At 44.8% G+C, this 24,448-nt stretch overlaps 1 protein-coding gene across 2 annotated transcripts in view; it reads right to left on the minus strand.

Moving 5' to 3' along the window:
- Positions 1 to 24,448, minus strand: part of kremen1 (kringle containing transmembrane protein 1) — an 86,919-nt gene that overhangs the window by 19,805 nt on the left and 42,666 nt on the right. For both annotated transcript variants that reach the window (XM_083784116.1, XM_083784115.1), the window contains exon 3: positions 23,408 to 23,499. In XM_083784116.1, the coding sequence (XP_083640242.1) occupies positions 23,408 to 23,499 (92 nt within the window). The remainder of the gene's footprint in view (positions 1 to 23,407; positions 23,500 to 24,448) is intronic.

Here is a 24,448-nt window from a genome sequence, read left to right on the forward strand (position 1 = left end):
ATGGTTTCGGCGACGATCCGGACGCTCCCCGGCCAAAACAAATCCTACCCTTGGCTAAAGGGTTCACGGCGGCGCTCGGCGAATCCTGGGTACACCCCTACACCCACTCTTTCCAACCCACACATAAGAAGGAGCTTGATTGTGTCGCCATGAAGAAGGTGGGTCTGGAATCTCTGCCTGATATGGACAGATTCCTAGCTTCTCATCTCCTGCATGTCCCCGAAGTCGCCCCACCGAAAGAGCCGAAGTTTACATTAACACATGAAAACGACATGTCCACGATGACAAAGAAGGCATACGCGACGCTGGCGGGCTCCGTAAAAGCCATCAACGCCATCACACTACTCCAGGGCTCTGTCTCTCACATCTTTAAAACATCGGGAGAGGCATTGGATCTGGAGCAGATCTACGAGCTACGGAGGCTCCACAAAGAGGCGCTTGCGCTGGCAAGGTACAATACGGAGATGACTGGGAAAGCAATGGCCACTCTAGTAGTACTAGAACGGGCTAGGTGGTTAAACCACTCCGAAACCAAAGAAAGAGCCACTTTCCTAGACCAACCTATCCTGCAGGATAATCTTTTCTCTGGCACAGTAGATGATCTCACGGCCAGACACGAAGACAGGGAGAAGAAGAAGCAGGCAGCGCAAGCTTTCATGCCAACAGAGAAAAAGCCTCCGCACGTGAACAAAATAAATAGATCCTCGTACGGCCGCTCTATGAACCGGAGGGACAACGAGAGGGAGCGCGGCTCCAGACCTCCTTTCAAAGCTCCAGCGGCTGCTAGAGCCCCCTCTGCTTCGGGTGGCCAGTACCAACACCAACGACAGGATCGCAAGAAGGACACCGTGACCCACGGTCAGCCTCCTTCCGCGGCGGTGGGACGGAGGCGTCATCGCCACCCGAACGTCAACAGTAAGCAACAGCGTAAATGACAATGTGCCGAGCCTCGGGGAGGCGTTGATAAAATCCGTCTCCCTCCGCCCCCACGTTCTGGGGAGAGCTTACGCTCGCAGCGTAGGCGTAGCAGCCTCGGGCTGCACGCCACTAGCGCAGAGTGTACCGGACAAGATGGATGTTGTTGTTGTTTCACCAATTTTTGCAGAAAAAATGTCGTTGCATACTGTAACTCCCCTGTCCCCCTCCCTGATTCAAATAAAACAAGCGAGGAAGCTCGCCAAAACGCCCTTCTTTTAGGCAAAGCCTCATGAGAAGGTTCCACATTTGAAGTGAAGACTAATTGGTTGGATGACACCTTTTATCACCTTCGCCTGGGGGGGTGGTTAAGGTGCACATTAGTCTCAGACCCAGCCAATAGATTGCCTGTGAGTTTATTGAATGCTTCTGTGATCACGTCAGAAGACGCAATCTTCATAGCGAGCTTCCTCGCTTGTTTATTTAATTAACCAGGGTTACCTTCGTAACCTATAGTTTCACTGTAAGCATCAAAGATCTTTCGAAAGCTCACAAGGTGTCGCATTGAGACACAGTGTGAGCTTGTAGATCTGATATTTTCAAATGACCGAAACATTATGAGGGTATCACTCATTCCTCGGACACAGTATTGGACACAGTATTTTATTGCATTTTGCTAATGTCTGCACTATAGGCAATCGCTAGTTTGAATTTATTGTTGCGAGCATCAGCGGTCAGGTGGGATGGTTTATTTCATTATGTCCAGATTCCTAAACTTTACTTTACTTTTCAGAATTTAAATAAAAAAATAGCAAAAAATAGCAGGCCTACGAGCTCAAAATGCCTCGCTTCGTGCCGCGTTTTGAACTTGTAGATCTGCTACTTTTGCTAACATTTTCCAGTTTGATTTAAGGCCATTGAGTCACATTAAAGCTTCAGGTGTTTTTTTTTCAGTATCGTTTTTGTCTCGTTCTATGTTGTTGTGAATGTTGAAAACCAGGATGACTATGAGTCACTTCTGAAGACCACACACTCGTGAGTTGCACGGGGACTGGTGGGGTTGCCAACGTAAACCCGACGGCAGTCACAATAGCACTGCTACATAAACACCATGGGAATGCTCTCTGTCTGAGAGAGGCCAAGCTCTTGATGGTGTTTAAACACTTAACCACATGAACCCTAAGCGTCCCTATTCTGGGCATGTCATAATAGGCTCAACATTCTGCGAAAGTGGCAGATCTACGAGCTCTACGAGACACGTCGCAACTCGTCCACCCATCTGAACCACTTCCTATGGTCATATGGGTGGACCGTGTGCATTTTCAGAGCACGTTTATGTTAGTGATTAGTTCATGTTCTGGGTGTCCCTGGAAGTAAATATTTTTAGATGGGGATCAGCGACCATTATATATATATAGGCTATATATCATTTTGGGGGTCCGGAGAAATGAAAAAACTGTTAAGAAGACACTTTTAGGATCAGCCTCAGTTCAGGTCTTAAGTTAAAATAATAATAATAATAATAATAATAATAATAATAATAATAATAATACCACCGTAACCGTTATATTATATTAAAATATGTAGTGTTTTGTCAATTATTTCGGGGCCCACTTGCGATTTCCTCACGGCGTACTGGTGGGAAACGCTGATGTAAGGTTTTAAGTGGTGAAGGAGAGGACAGAGCTAAAGAAAGAGAGAGCGAGAAATAGAGAGAGAGAGATTCTGGGACACTCCCTAAGTCTCACCCACGTTTTCCTGACCGCAGAGTGACCAGCGAGCTCTTGGCCGGCATGGTGATTTGCCGCTGAGAGAGGAACAGCCGAGCGCTTGACAGATGAGGACGCTAAGAGTCATCACCTAAAAGTTCACCACTGCGTGTTCCAACTCCCTCACACCACCTATAAATCACACCAAAAATATTTTTTCTTTTTCTTTTTACGGGACCATCCAGCCCCAGGCTTGATGGGAGGACTAATATGACGCTGTGCATCGTTTAGAGTGAAGGCACAGCACCGCTTGTGCCAGATTATACCGTGGTTTAAGAGGCTAATGTGACAGTTTATGGGGAAATGCAGGCCAATGAATAGGTGTTTCATATTTTAAGGCTGAGACAATACAGAGCTGGACAATATAATTATCGAACCAATAACTGACTCAACCTTGCTCATGTAGGTTAATCCACTAGGTTCTTTGTGTGATATTATATGTTGAATTTCTTATGCCGTATCGACAAACCGACAATGATCGCAGCGTCTTGTGCTTGTAGATCTGCTAAAGCACGCGCGTGATATTGATTTGAGGTCACATTGCCCAATCCTGAGCTGAGAGCTGTGCAGCCAGGGAGAGAGATAAAAAACCTGGTGAGGAATCGGCAACCTCCCACTGAGCAAGGCAGACAACAGGTACCACTTCAATATGGCGTGTGTGCATGCGTTTGGGTGTGGGTGTGTGTGTGCGCGTGCGTGTGTGTGGGCGGGGTGCTACTGCAGGGCCCGCCAGCCAGATTAAAGTGCAGCATAGGCCTCTTCTTTCATGGGGCTTTGACAAGAAGATTGCAGACTCTAGTCAGTTTATGTGTCTTTGTGCTCCTCTCGGTCCCAGGGGCTAATGTACAGCGACGGGACCGTGGCGGCAGGTGGACGGATCGTATCACAGCGGCGGTCCCAACATGGAACTGGAGACGGACGGAAGGAAGGCGGCGTTCATCGATACCCCCCCCCCCCCGCCTGCATTAAAAGGAACCCTTCGTTGTATGATTCGTCCTTACTTAATGCTCATTGTAAGTTTATCGGCCATTTTCGTCCCCTCACTCTGCGTGTCGTTCGGGGTGCTGTGGAGAGTTCAGAAACCTGCCTAATACCAGTGACATCATCAATGGGGATTTCACTACCAATAGAAACTAGAGGCTTTCTCTTCCTGGAAAGTTGTAGTGCTGCAATAGAAGCCTTTGTTCTTAAGAAATAAACAAAAGTCTAAAGTGCCCACAGCCATCCTCTGAGACGAAAATAGAGCTCCTTTAACCTCAGCGTCCACATTCTGGGGGGAACATTAGCCAACAATAGCAGATCTACAAGCTCACAACGCGTCACATTGTGACGATCTACAGGCTTGTAGATCTGCTATTTTTGGAGATTCGGTGGAGACAGCGAAAAGCAATCCAAGTACAGCTCAGGTCCAAGTCTTCAAGTGGTTAGTAAAGTGGTTCATAAATAAAAGAAAACAGTTGCAGTTGAAAAGACAAAAAATAAAAAAAAACTGAGCGAAGCATTGTTCCTCCATTGACACATCTGCTTCGCAGGCGCAACAAGTGCAAATATCTTTGCGTGTAATAAAAGGAACGCACAAACACACTCCACGCACTTCAAAGCCGTAGCAGTGGAATTCGGGGGTTTAACAAGCCAGTGGGGAGAGAAGAGAGGAGGGGGGGGGGGGGGGGGTTAGAGAGGTGTCTAAATGTACCAGTCGGCCCAGACCAGACCAGTCGACCCCCTGGGGAGATCACAGCGAGGGGTGGGTGCGCTTCACGCCGAGTGAGAAATACTGGCAGCGTGGGGGGGGGGGGGGGGGGGGGGGTTACCCCCTCGTGGCAGTTAGTTAGCCCAGTGGGTATGTCCACGGACCCCATCAGTAAATATTTTTGGCAGACAAAACAACAATGTTCACGTCTGTTTGTCTGCCTGTATACTGTTGTGCCACGGTCAGGATCGGAGACGCACATGCAATGACCGTGACGACCCCTAACACATCAGAGACAGAGAGAGTGAGACACACACACACACACACACACACACACACACACACACACACACACACACACACACACACACACACACACACACACAGAGAGAGAGACAGCCAGAGAGAGAGACAGGGACAACACATGGGTATATAGCAAACAAAATGAAGGAACATAAACCTTTCAACTTTGTGTGTGTTTTCGTAAATGAATGCCCTACTTCGTCAAACTACGTCACACTACAATAGCAAAAATAGCAGATCTACAAGCTGACAACGTGTTGCGATGGTAACAGGTACCGTCACCCATAATGCATCTCGTCCTCGTTATTATTTTTTTATACCGTTTAAGCATCATTTAAGAAGAGTAGGTTACTGTAGGAATACCAGGCTGAGCAGTTCCCCCCGGCCGTACGCCCATAGCAAGTTGGTAAAAGGGCGACTTTGTAGGTACTCGTTGCGATCATGCAATGCGCTGTCAGCTATTTTTTGGAAAAAGAAATTAAGCGAAAGAGAAAGTGGTTAAATAGTTGTGTGGGTTTTTATAAAACCACTGAGAAGTATTAACAAGAGCTCGTGACTAAAATAATAAGAAAATAACTACAATGGATCCATTGGAACGCCACAGGATGGTTTTATACATTTCCTGAAAGTAACAGTGTTGGACATACAAGGTTTCTTGGCCGACCGCGACGGAAAAACAACATCAAAGGCGTACGGCAGGCTTTGGCTTGCAGGCCCACTCGGCAGGGAGGGCGGGGGAGCAGGTTGATGTGCCGCGGGGCTCATCGCACGCTGTGTTATTAAGGAAGTGTAATTACAGACATAAATTTGGGTGACATCGGGAGGGACGGGTCCAGATCGATGACAAAGAAAGAGAGACAGGCAGGCTCTATTAGCCAAATGGCAAAAATGTCAGCACTTGCGCTGGAAAAGCGGGTTTAGATCTGGGGTAGAATCGTGCAGCTTTAAGCCCTTTTTCCAAATAGTGAAAATAGCCCAGATCTACAAGCTCACAATACGTTGCAATGCACAGATTGAGTGCCAGGGGACCTGGGCTTCTCTATGAGCAGGCCAGGTCACTCCTAGCTTCTACTAGAGCCAAAGCCAACGTGCTTTAACTACATTGACTTATTTATTTGTCTCATAGGTCACATAAACCTTCATGATAGTCGGGGTCTGGGGGGATAAACAATGACCTCATGAACAGATGTACAGTAATACTGCAAATATCATTTGGTTTATTTGTTTAGTTACTGCACACTTTGTCGGGCAGTATAGCTGTCCCTCAAACTAAGCTCAGAGGCTCAGAGGTGACCTCAGCCATTTCTGAGGAATTCTGGATGTTGGAGGGCAACAGGTCAGCTGGCGAGAACTTCTGGGAACTCAGATTAGTAAAAAACGACACCCCTTGGTCAGTGGCAGGGGTCTCTTAACGCAGTGGTACAGTACATTTTTCCAAACAATCTTGCAATCTTGCAATCTTGAGAACGACTGTGTTGTTAACGAACGCTGTAGCATTAATGTGCAATTAACCACGCAGCCCGTCAGCAGACGAAAATTAGAATAAAAATAAAAATCAGACTTAAGTACTCAAAAGAAAGAGAGAGAGAAAAGGCATGTTCCCCTGAGTCAGAACAGAGCCCTGATACAGGTAATTTAAAACACAGGAATCCTGAGGTATTGGACCGGCTCCCAACAGCCCATTAAGGGTGCAACTATGCCGCGTGTCAGCATGGTACGTCTCAAATCCGATACGCAAGATGCTCGCACACGCCTACTGGAATCCACACTACCTGTCTACCTCAGGAATGTTAAGTGCCACACATCAAGGAAATAATACTTATCACTGTCACTGTTTAGAAGATTTGTTTTTCTTTCCCCTCGCCCTCTTTCTGCCTCTCTCCCGCCCCGTTGCTCTCATCTGCCGTCGTAACGCCGTCCACCATTTGTTCTTTCGCAGCGCTCTGCATCTCTGACGCGTAAACAAACACGAGCTGCCTGTGCGCCACGAGGCCGCGATTTGTCTTGTCGCCCCCACCGCAGTTTGGGAAAGCGCGGCTAAGCAGGAAAAGTATATACAGTACATGCCCTAGAACTCTCTCCTCACATTTCTTGAGAAACGAGTGTTGCATTGTGGAGGGTATTGCTCGCATGAAGCTTTGTTTGGTTTATGCTTTGCTTTGCTTTTGTTTTGCGAAAATGGTTTGATTGATTGATTGAATACTTTATTAGGCAACATAAATGCAAACAGCACAATGTACAGTCAGGCATCTTTGTTCAAATAAGGATCTCACCGAAGAAAGACCCTTGTTTCCATTCGGGTCCTATCCACTCACACATGACATGAATAATAAGTTAACACAGTAATAGTAAGTGATATAACAATAATAATTTAAAGCAACATATACATTTCCTCTAAACATGAAATATACAGTATGCACAGGTTGGGGACGAAGGTTTAATCGGAAGGGGGTTATTCGCACAAAGAGGCTGGGGCGATCACCTCCTCTCCCTTTGACCTGCTGACAGGTGAATTTTTAGACCTGTCTTGAAGGAAGCCAGTGATTTGTTCGTTTTGAGCGATGGGGGGAGGGCATTCCACACCTGGGTAGCAGTGCTTTGAAAGGTGAATTTGCCCATATTTGTTTTATAAATGGGTGGCACCAGATCGTTGTTCACGCTCCCTCTAGTGTTATGGCTGTGGGTGTTGCTCACTTTTTTAAAGTAATTAGACAAGTAAGTGGGTACTGAGGGCATGGAGGGTAAAGTTGCATTTACAATTTTGAACGTCAGGCCCACCTTCAATTGCTTGACTCTGTCTTCCACCCTGAGCCAGCCTATGCTGTCAAAATGACTCTGTCTTCCACCCTGAGCCAGCCTATGCTGTCAAAATGACTCTGTCTTCCACCCTGAGCCAGCCTATGCTGTCAAAATGACTCTGTCTTCCACCCTGAGCCAGCCTATGCTGTCAAAATGACTCTGTCTTCCACCCTGAGCCAGCCTATGCTGTCAACATGTTCCGCATATAGGTGGGTCATGGGCCCTAGGTGGAGAAGAAGACGGATTAGTTTGTTTTGAGAAGTTTGAAGTTTGGTTTTATGTGCCTGTTACGGACCATGGTCCTTCTGAGTATTTGTTATTGATGTTGTGATGGTTAATTGTTATGATGATAATTAGTTGAGCTGTGAATAATATTTATAGTATGGAAATGTTGGTCTTCTGTGGATGGCTTGTATTATAATTTGTTTCTTTCTGTGTTTCATGTAAGCCATTGAATGGAGCTGAATGGAGTATGTTGGAGAGTGAGAAAGGCTGATGGCTGGCAGTGAATGATTGAATGCAGACTTGCCTGTGAGATTGACAGGTCCATGTTCGGACCTGCCCCTCCTTCCTGATTGGGTGTCTTCGCCCACACCCTAATCCCAGTTGGCTGTGCCTAGTTGGCTGTTGCCTATAAAGGCTCAATTGAACTTCTGCTCTGGAGAGGACGACAGCAGTTTGCAGCAGAGACTCGGTCCCTCTGGTCCTCCACCCTTTGCCTGCCCTTTTGTTTGTTTTAGTTTCTTTGACTTCGATTCCGTTCTGTTCTGTAAGTTTTGCCTTAGCCCCTTTTGTTATCTGTTTGTTCCCTTTAAGTGTAAAACCCTAGTTTGTTGTTATTATTATTCTATCTTTGTTTCTGTCCTTTTGTAAGGTTTTTTTGCTTTTGTTAGGTCCCTTTTTGTTTTTCTCCTTATTGTAATTCTGTTAGTTAGGTTAGTTAGGTTTAGTATTGTATTTTTGTTCTTGGTTAGGGATTGAGTTAGGGGTAAACCTTTATTTTCTAGATAGATACTTTTGCTATGTAAACCGCACCCTGAAGCCAATACTTATTTGTGAACTGAAAAGCTGACAAGCACAATTAATTTGAATCCATTGTCTCTGTGGACAAAGAAAAGAGCTACAACAATAAACTAAAGTTCTGTTTCAACCCTGTCTCCTCTCACATTATGTTGTTTACCTTCACCCTAGACGAAGGTGCGTAACAGTGCCATTGAAGTGTTAGGGAACCAGGACGTACAAGCATAGTCAAAGATGGGCAGTATGAGGGCTCCAGCTAAGGTCCTGAGGGCCCTTTTGTTAATGAAGGAGGATATTCTGCCTAAGAATCTTGTCCTTTGATTAATTATTTTGATCGCCCTTGATGCCATGCTATCTCCTGTCAGTTTATTGTCAAGGATACATCCTAGATATGTGATCTCTACTTTGCTAGAGATGACTATGTCATCGACACGGACCTTAAAATCATCTCCATTTATCCTACTCAGGGAATGGTTGGACCCAAAAAGGATGGATTCGGTTTTCCCGAGGTGCAATGAGAGCTTGTTACCGGTAAGCCAGGTTCGGATTTTTGTGAGTTCTGTACTAAGAGCCTCCTCAACCTGCACTTTGTTTTCTCCCGAAATCAGGAGTGCTGAGTCATCGGCAAACAAAAACAACTTACAATTACATGCAGCGCTCATGTCGTTAATATATAGTAGGAAGAGTAATGGCCCTAATATGCTTCCTTGGGGAACCCCACAGTTCACTGGGAGGGGGGAGGACATGCTTCCATTAATGTCAACCATTTGTTCTCTACCTTCCAGGTAGGACCTCATCCAACATAGTGAAGTACTATCAAAACCAGTCGCCTTCAGCTTGTCCAGTAGGATTGAATGATTGACAGTATCAAATGCCTTTTGAAGGTCCAGCATGACCATCCCACAGTATTTTCCCGCGTCTACCTCGCGTTTGATGTAGTCATTCAGATATAATAGGCATGTGTCAGTGGAGTGTGATGTTCTGAAACCGGATTGGAATTCGAACAGCAGATTGCGTTCACTTAAATATCTGCTAATTTGTTCATAAATTATTCTCTCTATGATTTTGGACATAGAACACAAGATAGAGACAGGGCGGTAGTTTCCTGTGTCTAATTTACTTCCCTTTTTGTACAGTGAGATTACTCGTGCCATTTTAAGTTCCTGGGGAATGTGGCTTTGACAGATATATAGGTTTGAGATGTGGGTTATTATAGGGGCTATAGATACAGCAGCGTCCCTGAGGAATCTGGTTGGTAAGTTGTCATGACCAGTGGCCTTGTTTGGCTGAAGGGCGTTTAGTTTTTTTAGCACCTCTTCATTAGTTACTGATTTGAATGAGAATGAGTCGTTTATGGCGCCTAGTTTTGCGTAATGTGCTTTAACGTGATCAGAACCGTACAGGCCAAATCCCACACAGCCTTTGAGTGAGTGTGGCGCTGCAGTGGGACTTGTTTTATGGCCTGGACTGTGGTGGTGGTGGTGGATAAATGAGACGGGACACAGGAACAAGTTGAACAGTTAGACAATGCTGAGATGATTAGAAGACAGAGAGACAGCTGTTTGTCCCTGACTGCACTGCTGGGATCTTCCGACCACGCTGCCTGAGTTTCCCTTAAGTAAAAGCATACTGTGTGTAGTGTGTGTAGTGTGTGTGTGTGTGTGTGTGTGTGTGTGTGTGTGTGTGTGTTTGTATTGCTATACTAGTGAGATCCAAATGTCCCCACGAGTACAGTAGACTTTGAGAAATAGACATTGTGAGGAGGACCATTTTGTTGTTTTATAGTTAAGTTATTTGTACGAATTAAGCTTACAACTGTAGGTACGGATTCAGGTTAGGGTGAGGTTTAGACATTTTGTTCTTTGGAGATATGCCAGATTCATACTTTAGTTGTGCAGCATTGTCTCACACCGAAAAAAGATGATCTGCAACGAGTTGCGAGCTTGCAGATCAGCTATTTTTGCCTTTAGGAATAAAAATGTGTCACAAAATGGTAAAAATGGCATTCATAAAGTTTCCGTCCTAAGAATGTTCAATGTCCTCACAAGTGTAGTGATGTGTGTGTGTGTGTGTGTGTGTGTGTGTGTGTGTGTGTGTGTGTGTGTGTGTGTGCGTGTGTGCATGTGTGCATGCGTGTGTGTGCGTTTGCGCGCGTGCGTGCGCGTGTGCCACTAGGGCCGCGTTACAACATGATTGAGATGGAGCAGATCAATGGCCAGGCCTCGGGGTCTCGGGAGAGTGACTAAAGCATGTAATTACAGGGGAAAAGAGGGGGAAGAGCCCAAGCCCTAAATGAATAATCAGCGCTTTCCCCCCCTGAAACTGAGGCGAACAAAGGAGGGGAAAGCGATGAGAAATGGCCACCATACCACATCACTGCTCTCTGGATCACACTGTGTGTCCCGAGGAATCTCAGGGGGATCCGATACGTGGGAGGGGAGGGCCTATCCGGAGACAAAAAGACGAGAAGACACCTCCCCCCCCCCCCCCCCCCAAAAGAAAAATCAAAATGGTCCCCTTGGGTGTTGGACGGCCGTGACAAAGCGTTTCCATTCATCATCATTCAAAAGATGAGTCTTCACATTCGTGGCTTTGATTGTTCCAAGATGCCCCGCCCCCCGGTTAGACGTCATGGAGTGGTGGGAAGAAACTGAGTTTGTTTACCCAAGTACTGTAACTGTACAGTTCCATTTTCAACAGTTCAATCATTCTAAGAGGCAAATGTTGCACTCTTCTTACTCCACTATACAGTTATTTGAAAACGTGACACTTTTACTCCCGCTCCCTGCCGGTGTTTACATTAAACATTGAAGAATCACGTTGTTACAATAATTGTAACTCCAATTCATGAATTCATGAATCTACCTGAAAATAGTCCCATCGTTTGTGTTTGAATCGGGGATTCCACCACCGAACAGATTCCACCACCGAAGCAGGAAGCAGTCGGACACGCACCACAGGCAATGCAGTGATACGTAGGTCGATTTCCGGTTACGTCATCTTAAAGCGTCATCCTCTTCACGATGTCAGAGGGAAACCTCTGACATCGTGAAAAACCTCGTGAAAAAACTGTGAAACTGTACAAATAAAACAAAAGGCGTATTCAGCAGGGAAAGACAATGGGAAAAAAGACGGGTTTAGCGTGTTCCGCAGTCAAACTGTTTAAGTGACAAGTTAATTAATGTGTAGATTTAGAATATTATAAACAACAATTAAGCCCTATTTTATACTTTGTTTATTCAAAAGGGGATCTGGCTATTTTCCAGTTGCATACATTTACATTTTATTTTACTTTGGTACTATAAGTATACTAATGGCAAGTATAAGTATTGGCAACAGTATTAAGTATAATAGCAATACGTATTTCAACATTGTGGTGTCGCTACTTTTACTTAAACCACTTCAACCCTAGTAACACGCTGCAGCACGTGCTTTCCCCACAATATCAGAAAACAGAAAATACCCTAGCATAGAGCCCTGAGGGACTCCGCTCAACCATATGGGGTTTAAGTGGTTAAGTTGAAAAAAAAAAGAAAAGAAAAAGGAGTAGTTCTTCCAAAACTGGCCGCCAGCGAGCTAGCTGGAATGTGAAAAGTGATTCCCAGAACGCTGCCAGTTCCAACACAGGCCTGCTGCTGGATAGCTGTATAGCTGTATAGCGTGTACGGTAGTATCTCCGGTGTTTGGAGGTGAAAACAGATAAGGACTTGCCCTTGACGAAGGTTCCCTGTGGGAACCGGGAGTGAGAATGGTCTTGGGTAACACACAGAACGCACGCACGGTTGCGTGTCTACAGGGATTAAGCCTGATTTGTACTCTTGATCAGATATTGTTGATATAATACTTCCTACACCGGGGTCCCCTAGGGATTTATACATGTTTTTCCCCTTGTCTGCACCAAATCTCTTTAGCCAAGCTCACGACTCGTGTTTTTTTGCTGAATGTTTGCCTATTATGATGCCATTCCCAGAACAGGGATGCTACATCATGCTACATGCTACATCATCAAACTGGATATGACCTACACAGTCTCAGAGTCATGAATGTGATGACGACCGTGTAGGTCGAAATATTAGTTTAGCTAGTTGTGTTTTTTTTGTTGCACATTGTAAAGCACTTTCGATATAGGCACTATATAAATGCACCGTTTACCATAGAAAATAATCAAATAATGACCAATATCCTGTGCGCCTTTACAGCAGTGGTTCTCAAAGTGGGGTCCAGGGACCCATCAGGGTTCCTTGGGGGGTTTCCAAAATGACCCTTACAAGTCTATTACTCACATGCAGAGGGTAAGGACTAGGCTTCCAACTGTACACTCTCAGAGTTTTTGAAATAACCCATGAAATAACCCATAAAACTGTGAAAGCATCTGTCATTTTCGATTTTAGCTACAGTATATCAATATGTTTTTCAGAAAACTCTTAGGACAGTGGTTTAGAAAGGTTATTTAAAAAATCATACCCGTGTGAACTGAGTGGTGCAACTCCCCCCCCCCCCCCCACACACACCTCTCTCTCTCTCTCTCTCTCTCTCTCTCTCTCTCTCTCTCTCTCTCTCTCTCTCTCTCTCTCATTAGCAGGCAACAGTGCAGCACTATCCCTCTCTCTGTTTCTGTCACAACAGCGCCCCTACTGGTACTCATTATACTAGTGCTCATTAACCAACACATAGGCACATAGGTGAACACGGACATTGCTGTTCCTTGGAGTGGTTGCACCACTCAAAAAAATAGCAGATATACAAGCTCACACGTCTGAAAAATCTTGAAAGTGTTAATAATAATAATAATTTTGTCACATTTTTAAACATAAATCTTCTGGGTCCCTGGCACAAAACATTTTCATAATATGGGGTCTTCGGCGTGGGTCTACGTGGGTCTTCGGCGTGAAAGAACTACTGATTTTGAAGTTTGAGAAGCAGCCACAACATGGGCTATGCACCACTATCTCCCTCCTCCCCACAGCGATCGGCTAATCCATCTGGCATGCTTTAACAACCTCTGCGTCTACTCTGAATGCATCTCCTGCCTGCATTAGGCTGTATCAACACTCACAGACGCAGTTGCACAATACTTATTACCCGCTGCTATTTGATGCTATATGTACATGGTTTTAATTTCTTTGTCACTATAACCACGCACAATATGATACTGTGATTCTGATTGTATATACAGTAAGTGCTGCTTGAGTGCTACAGTACTGTATACTAGACTTTGTTTTGACCGTGCCTTGCTGTTATTTTGTTCAATGTTCTTCTGTGTTACTCTCTTCTCTATTCTCTCTTTCCCCAATTCTAACTGAGAGCCTGCATACAAAATAATTTCACCCACTCGTTTACACTTGTAATCCTGTGATGACAATAGAACTGACACTGGCTTCCTATACACTCTGACAGGTGTTAGAGCTTTCTTCTATCAAGCCTTGCCTCTGAAATCATTTCCCTATTCAACCATGTCCGACAGTCTCTGAAATCATCTCCCTATTCAACCATGTCCGACAGTCTAGCTCAGTGAAATCATCTCCCTATTCAACCATGTCCGACAGTCTAGCTCAGTCAACTCATTCAAAAGTAAACTCAAAGCATTCCTCAGCCTTTAACATCATTCTAGACTACGTAGTCGCGTGCGTGCATGTATGTATGTATGTACAGTATGCATGCAGGCATTGCATGCTTTTATGTTACAAATTATTGTTTTATTGTAGTTTTGTTTTCATGCACAGCCCTTTGGGAAATTTGTGATATTGGGCTATAATACAATTTGATTTGACTTGACATAAGTGGCCCTGACAGCACTGGAAGAGCAGGTTGGAACGATACGCTTTCAGTTATAAATGCATGCTACTTTTTGTCGTTACCCTGGTGTACCTTTTCCTCTTCATACCCGATTAAAGTCGACTAAGCAGACCAGACATTTATCTACTCCCGTTTCCCCGGGACAAGCACTAAATAATGAGCATCTGCTTATTCCCATTAGTAAACATTAGACAAAAACCAGCTCTCCTTGTAATCGATACCTTTAATTCCCTAATGGCCCTGGCTCATTTAGTCGCTGCGACCGGGTGAACCCAGTACAGAGTACAATGTTGAGGTAATTTTACTTTAGTTGAGTATTTCAATACTTTATACTATATTATTTTCATACTATATTTATAGGAATCTGTCCTTTTTTGCTCCAGTACAATTATTTCACAACTTAATAGTTATTTAGTAGATTTAGATTGATATTACAAAACACGCATGTATTAAACAGTTAAGCCCTACTTTATCATTCGAAAATAGCTGATGTACAAGCTCACACCTCACATTGCGATGCGTTGTGAGCTTGTCGAGATTTGAAAAAGCTTTACATTGCATACAGGCCTTTTACTGAGTATTAACCAAGTATATTTGTATTGCTGGCAGTAGTTCTTCCCCCACCGGTTGAACACAGAGACAAGGAGAGTGGATCGCAAGTGATTAGAATCTAAGCAGTGCGACAGAGTCTCCTGTCTGTCTGACAGATCCTGTCTGTCTGACAGAGTTTCACAGCTCTGGGTGGAGGTATTTCCCCTGTGGGCAGGTGTGGGCGGAGCCAAATGGGGTCAGAGGTCATAGTAACAAAACAATAAGCAACGCTCATACCCCCCCCCCCCCCCCCCTTCCTCCAAGCCAGGCTAACTGACAGATGTTAAAAGGTTGAGTCATACGCGCACGCACACGCATGCAGGCACGCACACACGCAGGCACGCACGCATGCACGCACGCGCACACACACAGTGCCATAATTAGACCTGCGGGCACTAAGTGGGGGTGGGTGCAGTTGATCAGATGGACAGAACGTAGGTGTGAGGGAAGCGTAGCGACCTGAACTCTAGATCAGGGGTTTTCTATTCGTCATTTGAGAACCACTGATTTAGAGCACAGAGAACCCTCAACCCACTGTTTCCCAAACAGGGTCACACATACACATATTATTTTCGATTTGCTCGTTCACAACTCCACATATGACGTAAATTCTCCTTTCATTGTCAATGGGAATTTAATGTTTGTGTAAGACGAAAGTCTACACTAATAGCTGAATACAGGAGCGGCTAGTGTCCCTGGTTGGAGACTGGAGATGACATCACCTATTTGTTACACTGATTGGCTGAAGGGGTTGTCTGACTCTTCCACACAAATGAATGGAAACATGCCCATTATATCTAATGCCCTGCATATATCTCCATATATGGGCATTCCCATATATGGGCTTAATATTGATTACAATGAAAGAGAATTTACGTCATATGTGGAGTTGTGAACGAGCAAATTGACATGTTACGTCATGTCGATGCACGATGATAAGAGCTTTTTAAACATGCTTTTTAAATCAAATTGACTTGTCACACGCACACACGCACACTTGCGCGCACACGCACACACACACACACACACACACACACACACACACACAGTCACACACACAAATGTAACTTTTACTGTGTCTAGGAAAATATTCTGCTTTTATAAACAATGACAAGGAAGGTGAGAGCACCAACAACAAGCACCGTCCTCTTCATGTCTGCTCAGGTATTCTTCTCTTTCATCTTCTAAAAGCTAAAAGCATAGCCCCCCCCCCCCCCCCCCCCTCCACACACTAGAGCAGACAACGCACCCAATGGCCGCAGGAACTGTTGGGGGGGAGGGGGGGGATTTGTTTCCACACTGCAGCGCCAGAGACTCTACCTGTACAATGTTAGGCGCTGTGCCTTGGAGCAGTGATGACCATGTGCCATGGTAACACAATCTATATTGAGGGGGTTCCAGTGGGTTGGAGCAGTGATGACCATGTGAATGGTAACACAATCTATATTGAGGGGGTTCCAGTGGGTTCCCAGCACAGTCTTATCACTTAGAGGAGCACTTTTCCCCCTTAATTTCCAACCTTATTTTCATATAGTTTGGTCACTAATGCTCATTATACGAGGCCACAACTTCCGTCATTCCGTATTCATTCTGGGTCTCATCGGTGGGCTATGGACAGTTTAGAGACCTGCCTTACCAATGTTATCATCCAAACTATTCCAAACTAATAAAAACGACATCCTCTCTCTTCCTGAAAAGTTAGCATGCTGCAATAGAAGCCATTGCAAGAACAAAAACAAACGTTCAAATTCAAAATGACTAAACCAGGTTTCTGAAAATGTTTTGCGAATCACTGCTCTATATTATGTCTTCATCTAATAATTCCATGCCCAAAACATGGATGGCAGGTTGAAGGATGTTAATAAGTCAATCCCGCTAAAGGCAGTATATCATTGCTACATGTTTCCATCAACGCGCAGTGATCAAACCTACGCCAAGTGCATAGTTGCTTTGTTTTAATGTGTGCAGGGCGAGGCTGCTTAGCTTGCCAAAATGTGGATGTGGAGCAGCACTACAGGTCTATGGTTCCATTGTGATGGACAGGCTTAATCAGGCATTCCTGAAAGGGTCGGAATCAATCAAAGGTATACTGTACAATCAATGTGTGACATTTAAGCTGTAAATCAAGATGTACATTTCCCGCTTAAAAGACGGTGACATCTTTCTATGTTGGTAATGCCAAAGCTTTTCCTACCATACCAAGGATAATAAATAACTTTATGTAGTGCACCATGCTCTTTAGAAATTATCATTGAATATGTGTACCTATCCATAAGATGAAGGTTTTTTTTTTTTATTGTGTGAAGGGGATAGAAAAATGATGAACCTTCGCGCACTGTTCCGCTATACAAGTTGAAATGTTGTTCTACCAAAACATTGGTTCTCAAAACCCAGCAAAAGTAGCCAATGTAGCATCACAATCATTTTAACCCACTTTATCCGTTTACTGTACAGTATATGTTGGCTATTCACGAACATCATATCTATCATTTTGAATGTTTTAACCAAAATCTTCTCTTCTGGGGGGTCGCTGGCACAAAACGTTAACAGCTGGGGGTCTGCGGCCAAGTAGTACATTATCAATTAAGGATAGGCAAAATAAGCCACTGGCTTCAGCTTATATATCTTTTTGGTCTAAATGCAAAGTTATATGATCAAATTAAATTAATGTTCATTCTATACAATAAACCAAAATAAACTGAACTGAACTGAACTGAGAACCAGTGCAGTAAAATATTTGAACTTTTAGTACAGAGCCATACGTATCCACTGGTGGAGGAACAGCAAGTTTGACCTTTTGTCACATGAGAGACAAGCTTCAAAACGAGCACAACATCAAAGCATCCATGTCAATCAAATTCTCCTGGCGGGATCCCATCACCTAAATGCATGCCAGCAAAAGAAAGGCAGTCACACCAAAGCATTCTCTGCCTTTTTGACAGTGACATGTCATGTCTTGTTTCTAGAGAAGATGTGACACTTTCACCGTTCAAGTCACCTGCTAGTTTCCGCTCAAAGATCTGGTTCTTCGACATACTGGGCAGACAGAGATGGAACAAGGCATTCATATCAGTAAAGGGAATCTTTGTTAGCCTACAAATGTTTCTTTTTTTGTCTACATTTTATCCCAGACAATATTGGTACTGTACTGTATACTGTTGTTGGTAAGAAAGTTGTATTTTGTTTTCATATGTCCATGTACGGTGCTGTAGCCTACATTATTTGTTTTGTTAAAACAAGCTTATTTTTGTTGAAAAGTTGAAGCTCTAGAAAAATGTAAAACATACTATACCTACTCTATACTGTATGTGCCACGGATTGGTGCTGCGATTAGCGTCGGACATGCGCACACACAGACCCGGTCAAAGACAGTGCAGAGCCACACCATTACAAGTTCACAAGGTTTCTTAACAACACACTGTGTCATCATGTACACCACGGAAACCTCCACCAGTTTGGAGTGCACTGCTTTGGCCAGAAGCTACTGTGATGTATCTGTCCAATCACTTCCACCTCATTAAGTGTGGTGTCCCTCGGTGACACACCATTAGCCCCGCTCTGCCCTCCTCCACGAGGCCAGGATGAAGAATGCAACAAACTTCTTTACAACTACTTTGGACAGTTGTTGAAATGGACAATATAAATGCACTTGAAAATCTTGAATTCCAGTTTTTCTCCATTACCGTACAAACCTTTCTCACTGTAAAGTATAGAATTCTCAGATTAAAACAAGGCTACGCTCATTGGAGAACTGGAGTGTCTTCAACTACACTGCACTGTAGGTGGGGAGTGAAACCCATATGACCTTATATATATTATATATGATATCAATATATATGATATACAGTATGATATTATATATTAGTAGTCATTCTTATACAGAGCATTCTCTCACTGGACTAACGTCTAGCTGGTGTAATTATAGTGAAATTAACCACTTCGAACCTGGTGTCCCTATTTTGTGAATGTAAAAAAAATAGTAACATATAATAATAAGAATATATATTCAAGAGTCAAAAACAGCAGATCTTGTAAATCTGCTATGGTGGAAATTTTGAGTGGTGTAACCACTCCAAGGAACAGCAATGTCCGTCCTAACCTATGTGACTATGTTTAGAGTACCAGTAGGGGCAAAAGTGGCGCTGTTGTGCCAGAAACAGAGAGAGAGAGATAGTGTTGCACTGTCACCTGCTAATTACAGAGAGAGAGAGAGAGAGAGAGATAGAGAGAGAGAGAGAGAGGCAGGGGGAGAGGGGAGTTGCACCACTCAGTTCACACAGGTGTGATTTTTTTAAATACATAGTGCTTAAGTCCCTAAACTGCTCCTCATTTTGTTCTGGACTCTCTTGAACCCCTTCAAGGACCACTGCAATCCTATAGGGTCCCAATTTGGGACCCACTGAACAGAACAGAACATCCCACCATCTTGAAAAGGAGCACTGCTTGAAGTGTTGACGTTATTTCAACCACACAGTAACTCCTGCCTTGAGGAATCACCACCCGGGTCAACAATGTCTTATAGTGTACACTATAATCCACTTTGGCCATGCGTGTTTCCGCTCTGACCTCACGTGACCTCACGTCTGGCACACAGGCGCACGCCACCAGGGCGTGTCACCACCCTCGCCCGGGGTGGCATTGCCTCAGATGACAGGCAAGCGACAACAAAGACCGGGGCAACAAAAAGAAAAGGATAGACAAAACGGAGGTCGCAGACGAAACAAAAGGCAGACTAAACCAAAACAAAAGCCATGCTTGTGCCCATTCTATCTGGCACACCACCCAGCAGCGCCGCCGAGCCGCGGGTCTCTGAGCCGCGGCCGCAGACTGAGCGAGACGCTGACGGAGCAGCACCGGCGTTCTCTCACTCTGCAGCCGCCGCTTTTCAAACACGGCGGAGCGAGGACAGGCACTGCCAGAAGGTGCGGCACCACGTGGCCATTCTGGTTTCACAATAGATGAGACGGGAGGCTTTTCATGTCTGAGAGCTCTGCTTGGTCTGGTCTGGCCCGGAGGGAGAAAACCGTCTCTCAACTGTTTCCGCGGTGCAATCCACTTCGGGCTATCCATTATTTTTTATTGCCTTTTCCGTAATCGAATAATCAAGAAGTGCAGGTTTTTAATACATCAACAAAACAATTACCACTTAAGCACAGCAGTGTCATGCAAATATAATGAGAATTGGCATGCAAAAACTGTGAAAATAGCTTAGTTTGTGAGCTTGTTTTATTTTTATTTATCTTAGCCATTTTTTTTTGCCTATAAAATAAGGATTGATCATCCTAAAAAATAAGGATGGTTCAGGCACCATCCGATCTGGCAGATAATCCTCTGCTGTAAATTTCTGTAGCATACTAATTTGACTAATTTGATTTTCATTAGGACGAAAAAACAAAAACTGCAAAAACAAAAGCGGAAGCACTTTATTCCCTTCCCCTGTTTAGGCGTGATACGTGGAAGCATTTGAATATCGTGTGAGCCAGCAGTCTGGCGAGATAGAGAGGGAGAGACAGAGAGACAGAGAGAGAGACAGAGAGACAGAGACAGAGAGAGGGAGAGACAGAGAGAGAGACAGAGAGACAGATAGACGAGGTACCATCCGATATGGGCGATGATCCCCTGCTGTTAAGAATGGATGGGTTACAGACAGCGCACAACTGGAAGTTGGAAGGCCATCATCGGCAACAAAGGCTGGCCTCGTTTCACTACAGATAAGGAATGGACGTTTCTCTGCTCTCTCCTTTTTCCCTGGGACATAAAGGTGGGGTACTTGGCACGGACAGGCCACTAAATGCACACTACTGTGAAATGGGTCCGTTGAAAAGCCGTACGCTTACAACAAAACTCTGTGCACACATTCATGCACGCACGCACGCACGCACACACACACACGCACGCACGCACGCACGCACGCACGCACGCACGCACGCACGCACGCACGCACGCACGTGTGTGTGTCACACACACACACACACACACACACACACACACACACACACACACACACACACACACACACAAAGTAAACCATCGCAGTCATGCACACTGACAAACAATACATGGATAGTACAGTAGGTAGCCAGGCCCAAGTTGTCCAGCCAGACATGCATTATTAGATGATTTAATGGGTCTATGGCCATTCATCCGACTTTAGGCTTTAGTCACGCATACTGTACTGCCCTGAGGGGAAAAAAGGGTTTCTAGTCTATTATGGATGTGGAAAATCCAAAAGCCAAATCTCAAACAAAGTCTCAGACAACAAAAAATCCAAGGCAATGCCGGTTTCAAGCCCGGCAGCTGAAACTCTTCTAATCATTATGGTGTGCTTTCACAAAACATAACCTTTCATTATAGTACAGCAATCTAGAATGAAAGATGTGTGTGTGTGTGTGTGTGTGTGTGTGTGTGTGTGTGTGTGCTCTTTTTTTTATTAGAAAACTAAGAAGTGGTGAAGGTGCAGTGCCTAATATAATAGTATAATCCTAGTGCTTGAAACGCAAATTTTCCTTTTGCATTTTTTTGTGAAGACCCAGACAAGCCTCATCCCAAACAAACGCTACATGTGGACGTTTAAAAGAAGGAGAAAGAAAAGAAAACCTGTTCTGCGGCATGGAAACGGGCTGTGGGTTCACCCCACCCCGCCCCCAGCTCATTTTCAACACCTATAATTAAAAAGGTTGGTGGAGGTAAGTATGTGACGGGATTAAAGAAACGACAACAAAAAAATGGCAGCTCTTTGTAAGTCGCTGCCAAGCCAGTATACAAACGATGCACAGAAGCCTCCGTGAATGACAGTTAATGACACCAGGAGATCTATCATACAAAACTGCTGAGACTAGGCGGATGCACAGAGGCGCATGCGCGCACACACACACACACACACACACACACACACACACACACACACACACACACACACACACACACACACACGGAACCAGCGTCAGTCAGTAACTGGCAGCTCACACTGCATGAACTAAGTTCAGGTCCAGGCAAGGCAGGGGGGAGGCAATTAGAAGCATTTTTGGGGGGGGGCATGAGAATTCTCACAGGCCATTGCTATTACTGTTTACGTCCCACTGAGTGTTGTGCCGGTGATGTCATCCCTTTGCCGGTTTTACAGGCAAATTTGCAGCCCAGTGCATTCATTCATCATGGTCAATCATTGTCAAAAAGAAAACCCTGACCATCTTCACCCCAGGACCCCCTGCCGTTTGCACACCATCAGCTATACCTACCTGCTCCGCACACAGCGTATACGCCTGGAGACAATACACCGCACTGCTCTAAGACTGACAACGTTGAGGCCCTCTACAGGAATGGACGGAGCAAGCTAATGCCAACGAAACTGAACTCAACGCTGCTGAGGAAGGCTAGCTCCATAGTTGGGAGTTGAACTGGACAATGTGGAGGTGGTTGCAGATGGGAGGAGGAGGAGGAGGAGGAAGCAGGATGCTATACTGGAGAACCACTCCCATCCATTAAGATGAGCTAGCGAAGATGAGGAGCACTTTCAGCTAACAAACTCATCCCTCCGCAGCACACCGCAAAGTTACTTTTGTGCCATTAGCCATCAGGCTCCACAACCAAGCTTTAAGACCTACAGTGCACTGTCTGTTTCAGGTTTCTGACAGCTGACCTCTAAATGGACAGCATACCATATGAACTACTTATATTGAACTACTTCCATATGTACTATTAGGATGTACAGTACATTGCCAAACATTGACAGATGTCTAGGATAACTGTTGAGAAACTGTATATACTCTATATAAATTCTTAGTCTGCTGATAGATTGTGTATTCATCCAGATATAAACTTGTTGAAGTTCTGTTGTTGACAGACCATATACAGTATATACAATGAATATAATCTCATATTCGCTGTTGATAGACTGTTACTCATATCCATGTGTATATTCATTGTTGATATAGTCTGTAATATAATACTCATTCATTAATCATTATTCATTGTTGACAGACTGTAAATATATTCATTCATATGCTCAGTGTTGATACATGTATTGTACATTGATATTCAATGTACAAGTATGTATTGACATATTGTACATTCACGCATTAAGAGTTCCAGTGTGTATCTAGGGCCAGTGTTCTTTTTATTATTATCATTATTCATCTTGGTGTGGCGCTTACTCTTACCTCTGCTGTGTTTCTCTCCCTGTTGTGTCTGCTATGAGTATGACAGCACAATTTCCCTCCAGGCATCAATAAAGGTTTGTCTTATCTTTTGTAGATGATAATGATCGTGTACAAGCCAGACACGACTATAAAAGCTATTCATGAGACCAGGCCAAATGAACAGAGTCATGCAAAAAGGCAGAGTCCTCTGATGCCCAACTTATACTGAGTTGGGCCCTGTGTTTGTGCAGCGAAAATAGCCAATCTATAAAGCGTGCAGATGATCTGACATCTTCATAGCAGTAGCAATTATTAAGAGCAGAGACTGTGGCTGTGGAAGATGGTACGGTATACAGGGTACAGTATGGTAGTTCAGCTGTCCTTACTCTGGCAGGTGGGGATGTCGCAGTATCGCCAGTAGATTCCGTCCTCGTGGTCGGCGATGTAGCACCACGGCTGCACGTCGCCGTCGGGATTCCTGCGGAGACGAGGCGGGAGAGGTTGCGTGAGAAGGAGGCGACGGAGGAGGTGCATGTTTGAAAAGAAAGGCAAGATGGGGAGCGGAGGAGAAGGCAACAAGGAGAGGAGGGGAAGGTAAAGAGAGCGAGGAGGAAGAGTTATACACGAGGGGGGAAAAGGAAAACATAAAGATGAGGAGACATTGCCCAAGCGCGCCATGGAGGGCCAGGAACACCCCAGGAACATCACAGAGGGAGATTATCTCAGGCCTGTCAGTCATCCCCACTAACATCGCTTGGATGCGTGTTGACTTAGCCTCCTCCCGCGGTGCTCCAGGGGCTAGGCCATGCGTGTCAGTCAGGGGCCATACCGTGGCTCTCTGATGGGGCAGGGGTCTTTGTTCTGGGGCCAGACACAGACCTGAAAAGGGGTGGGCAGTGGGGCCATGCTTTTGTCTGGGGACACAGCCACTTTGAACCTCACCAGGGCACTTTTAACCCATCATAATAAGGCTCTGACAGCCCCCCCCCCTGTCACTGCTTTTGCCTTTCAGTTTCTCTGGACAAAGGGGAGGAGACATGGGCCGGGGGCACACGCCAATATCTGTGGGCTTTGAGCAGGCGCCATTTCTCTGAGGTCATTGTTATAAAAGGCCAATATTTTATTAAGAGTATAAATAAAGCATGGGCAGTTGTAAATAACAGACAATAAAAAAAATAGATATATCACGGGACCCCATCGGGGCCGTTTCAGCAATACCACTGCAATATCAGGACTGCTAGGTTGTTATTAAATCGCACCCAGTCGCCAAAAAAAAGAGAAGAAAAGAAAGAAAACACAGACAAAAAAAGCACACCGTCTAAAATGACATTGCAGTTCTTTTTCCAGACTTGGCAGTAATTGCTAGGGAGACCTGTCCTTTTCTTTTTTGACACACTTTATTGTAGCATCTTGAAAAGGCCCCGGGG

The sequence above is a fragment of the Protomyctophum parallelum genome (genome assembly GCF_964188405.1).
Source record: "Protomyctophum parallelum genome assembly, chromosome: 15".
Lineage (NCBI taxonomy): Eukaryota > Metazoa > Chordata > Actinopteri > Myctophiformes > Myctophidae > Protomyctophum > Protomyctophum parallelum.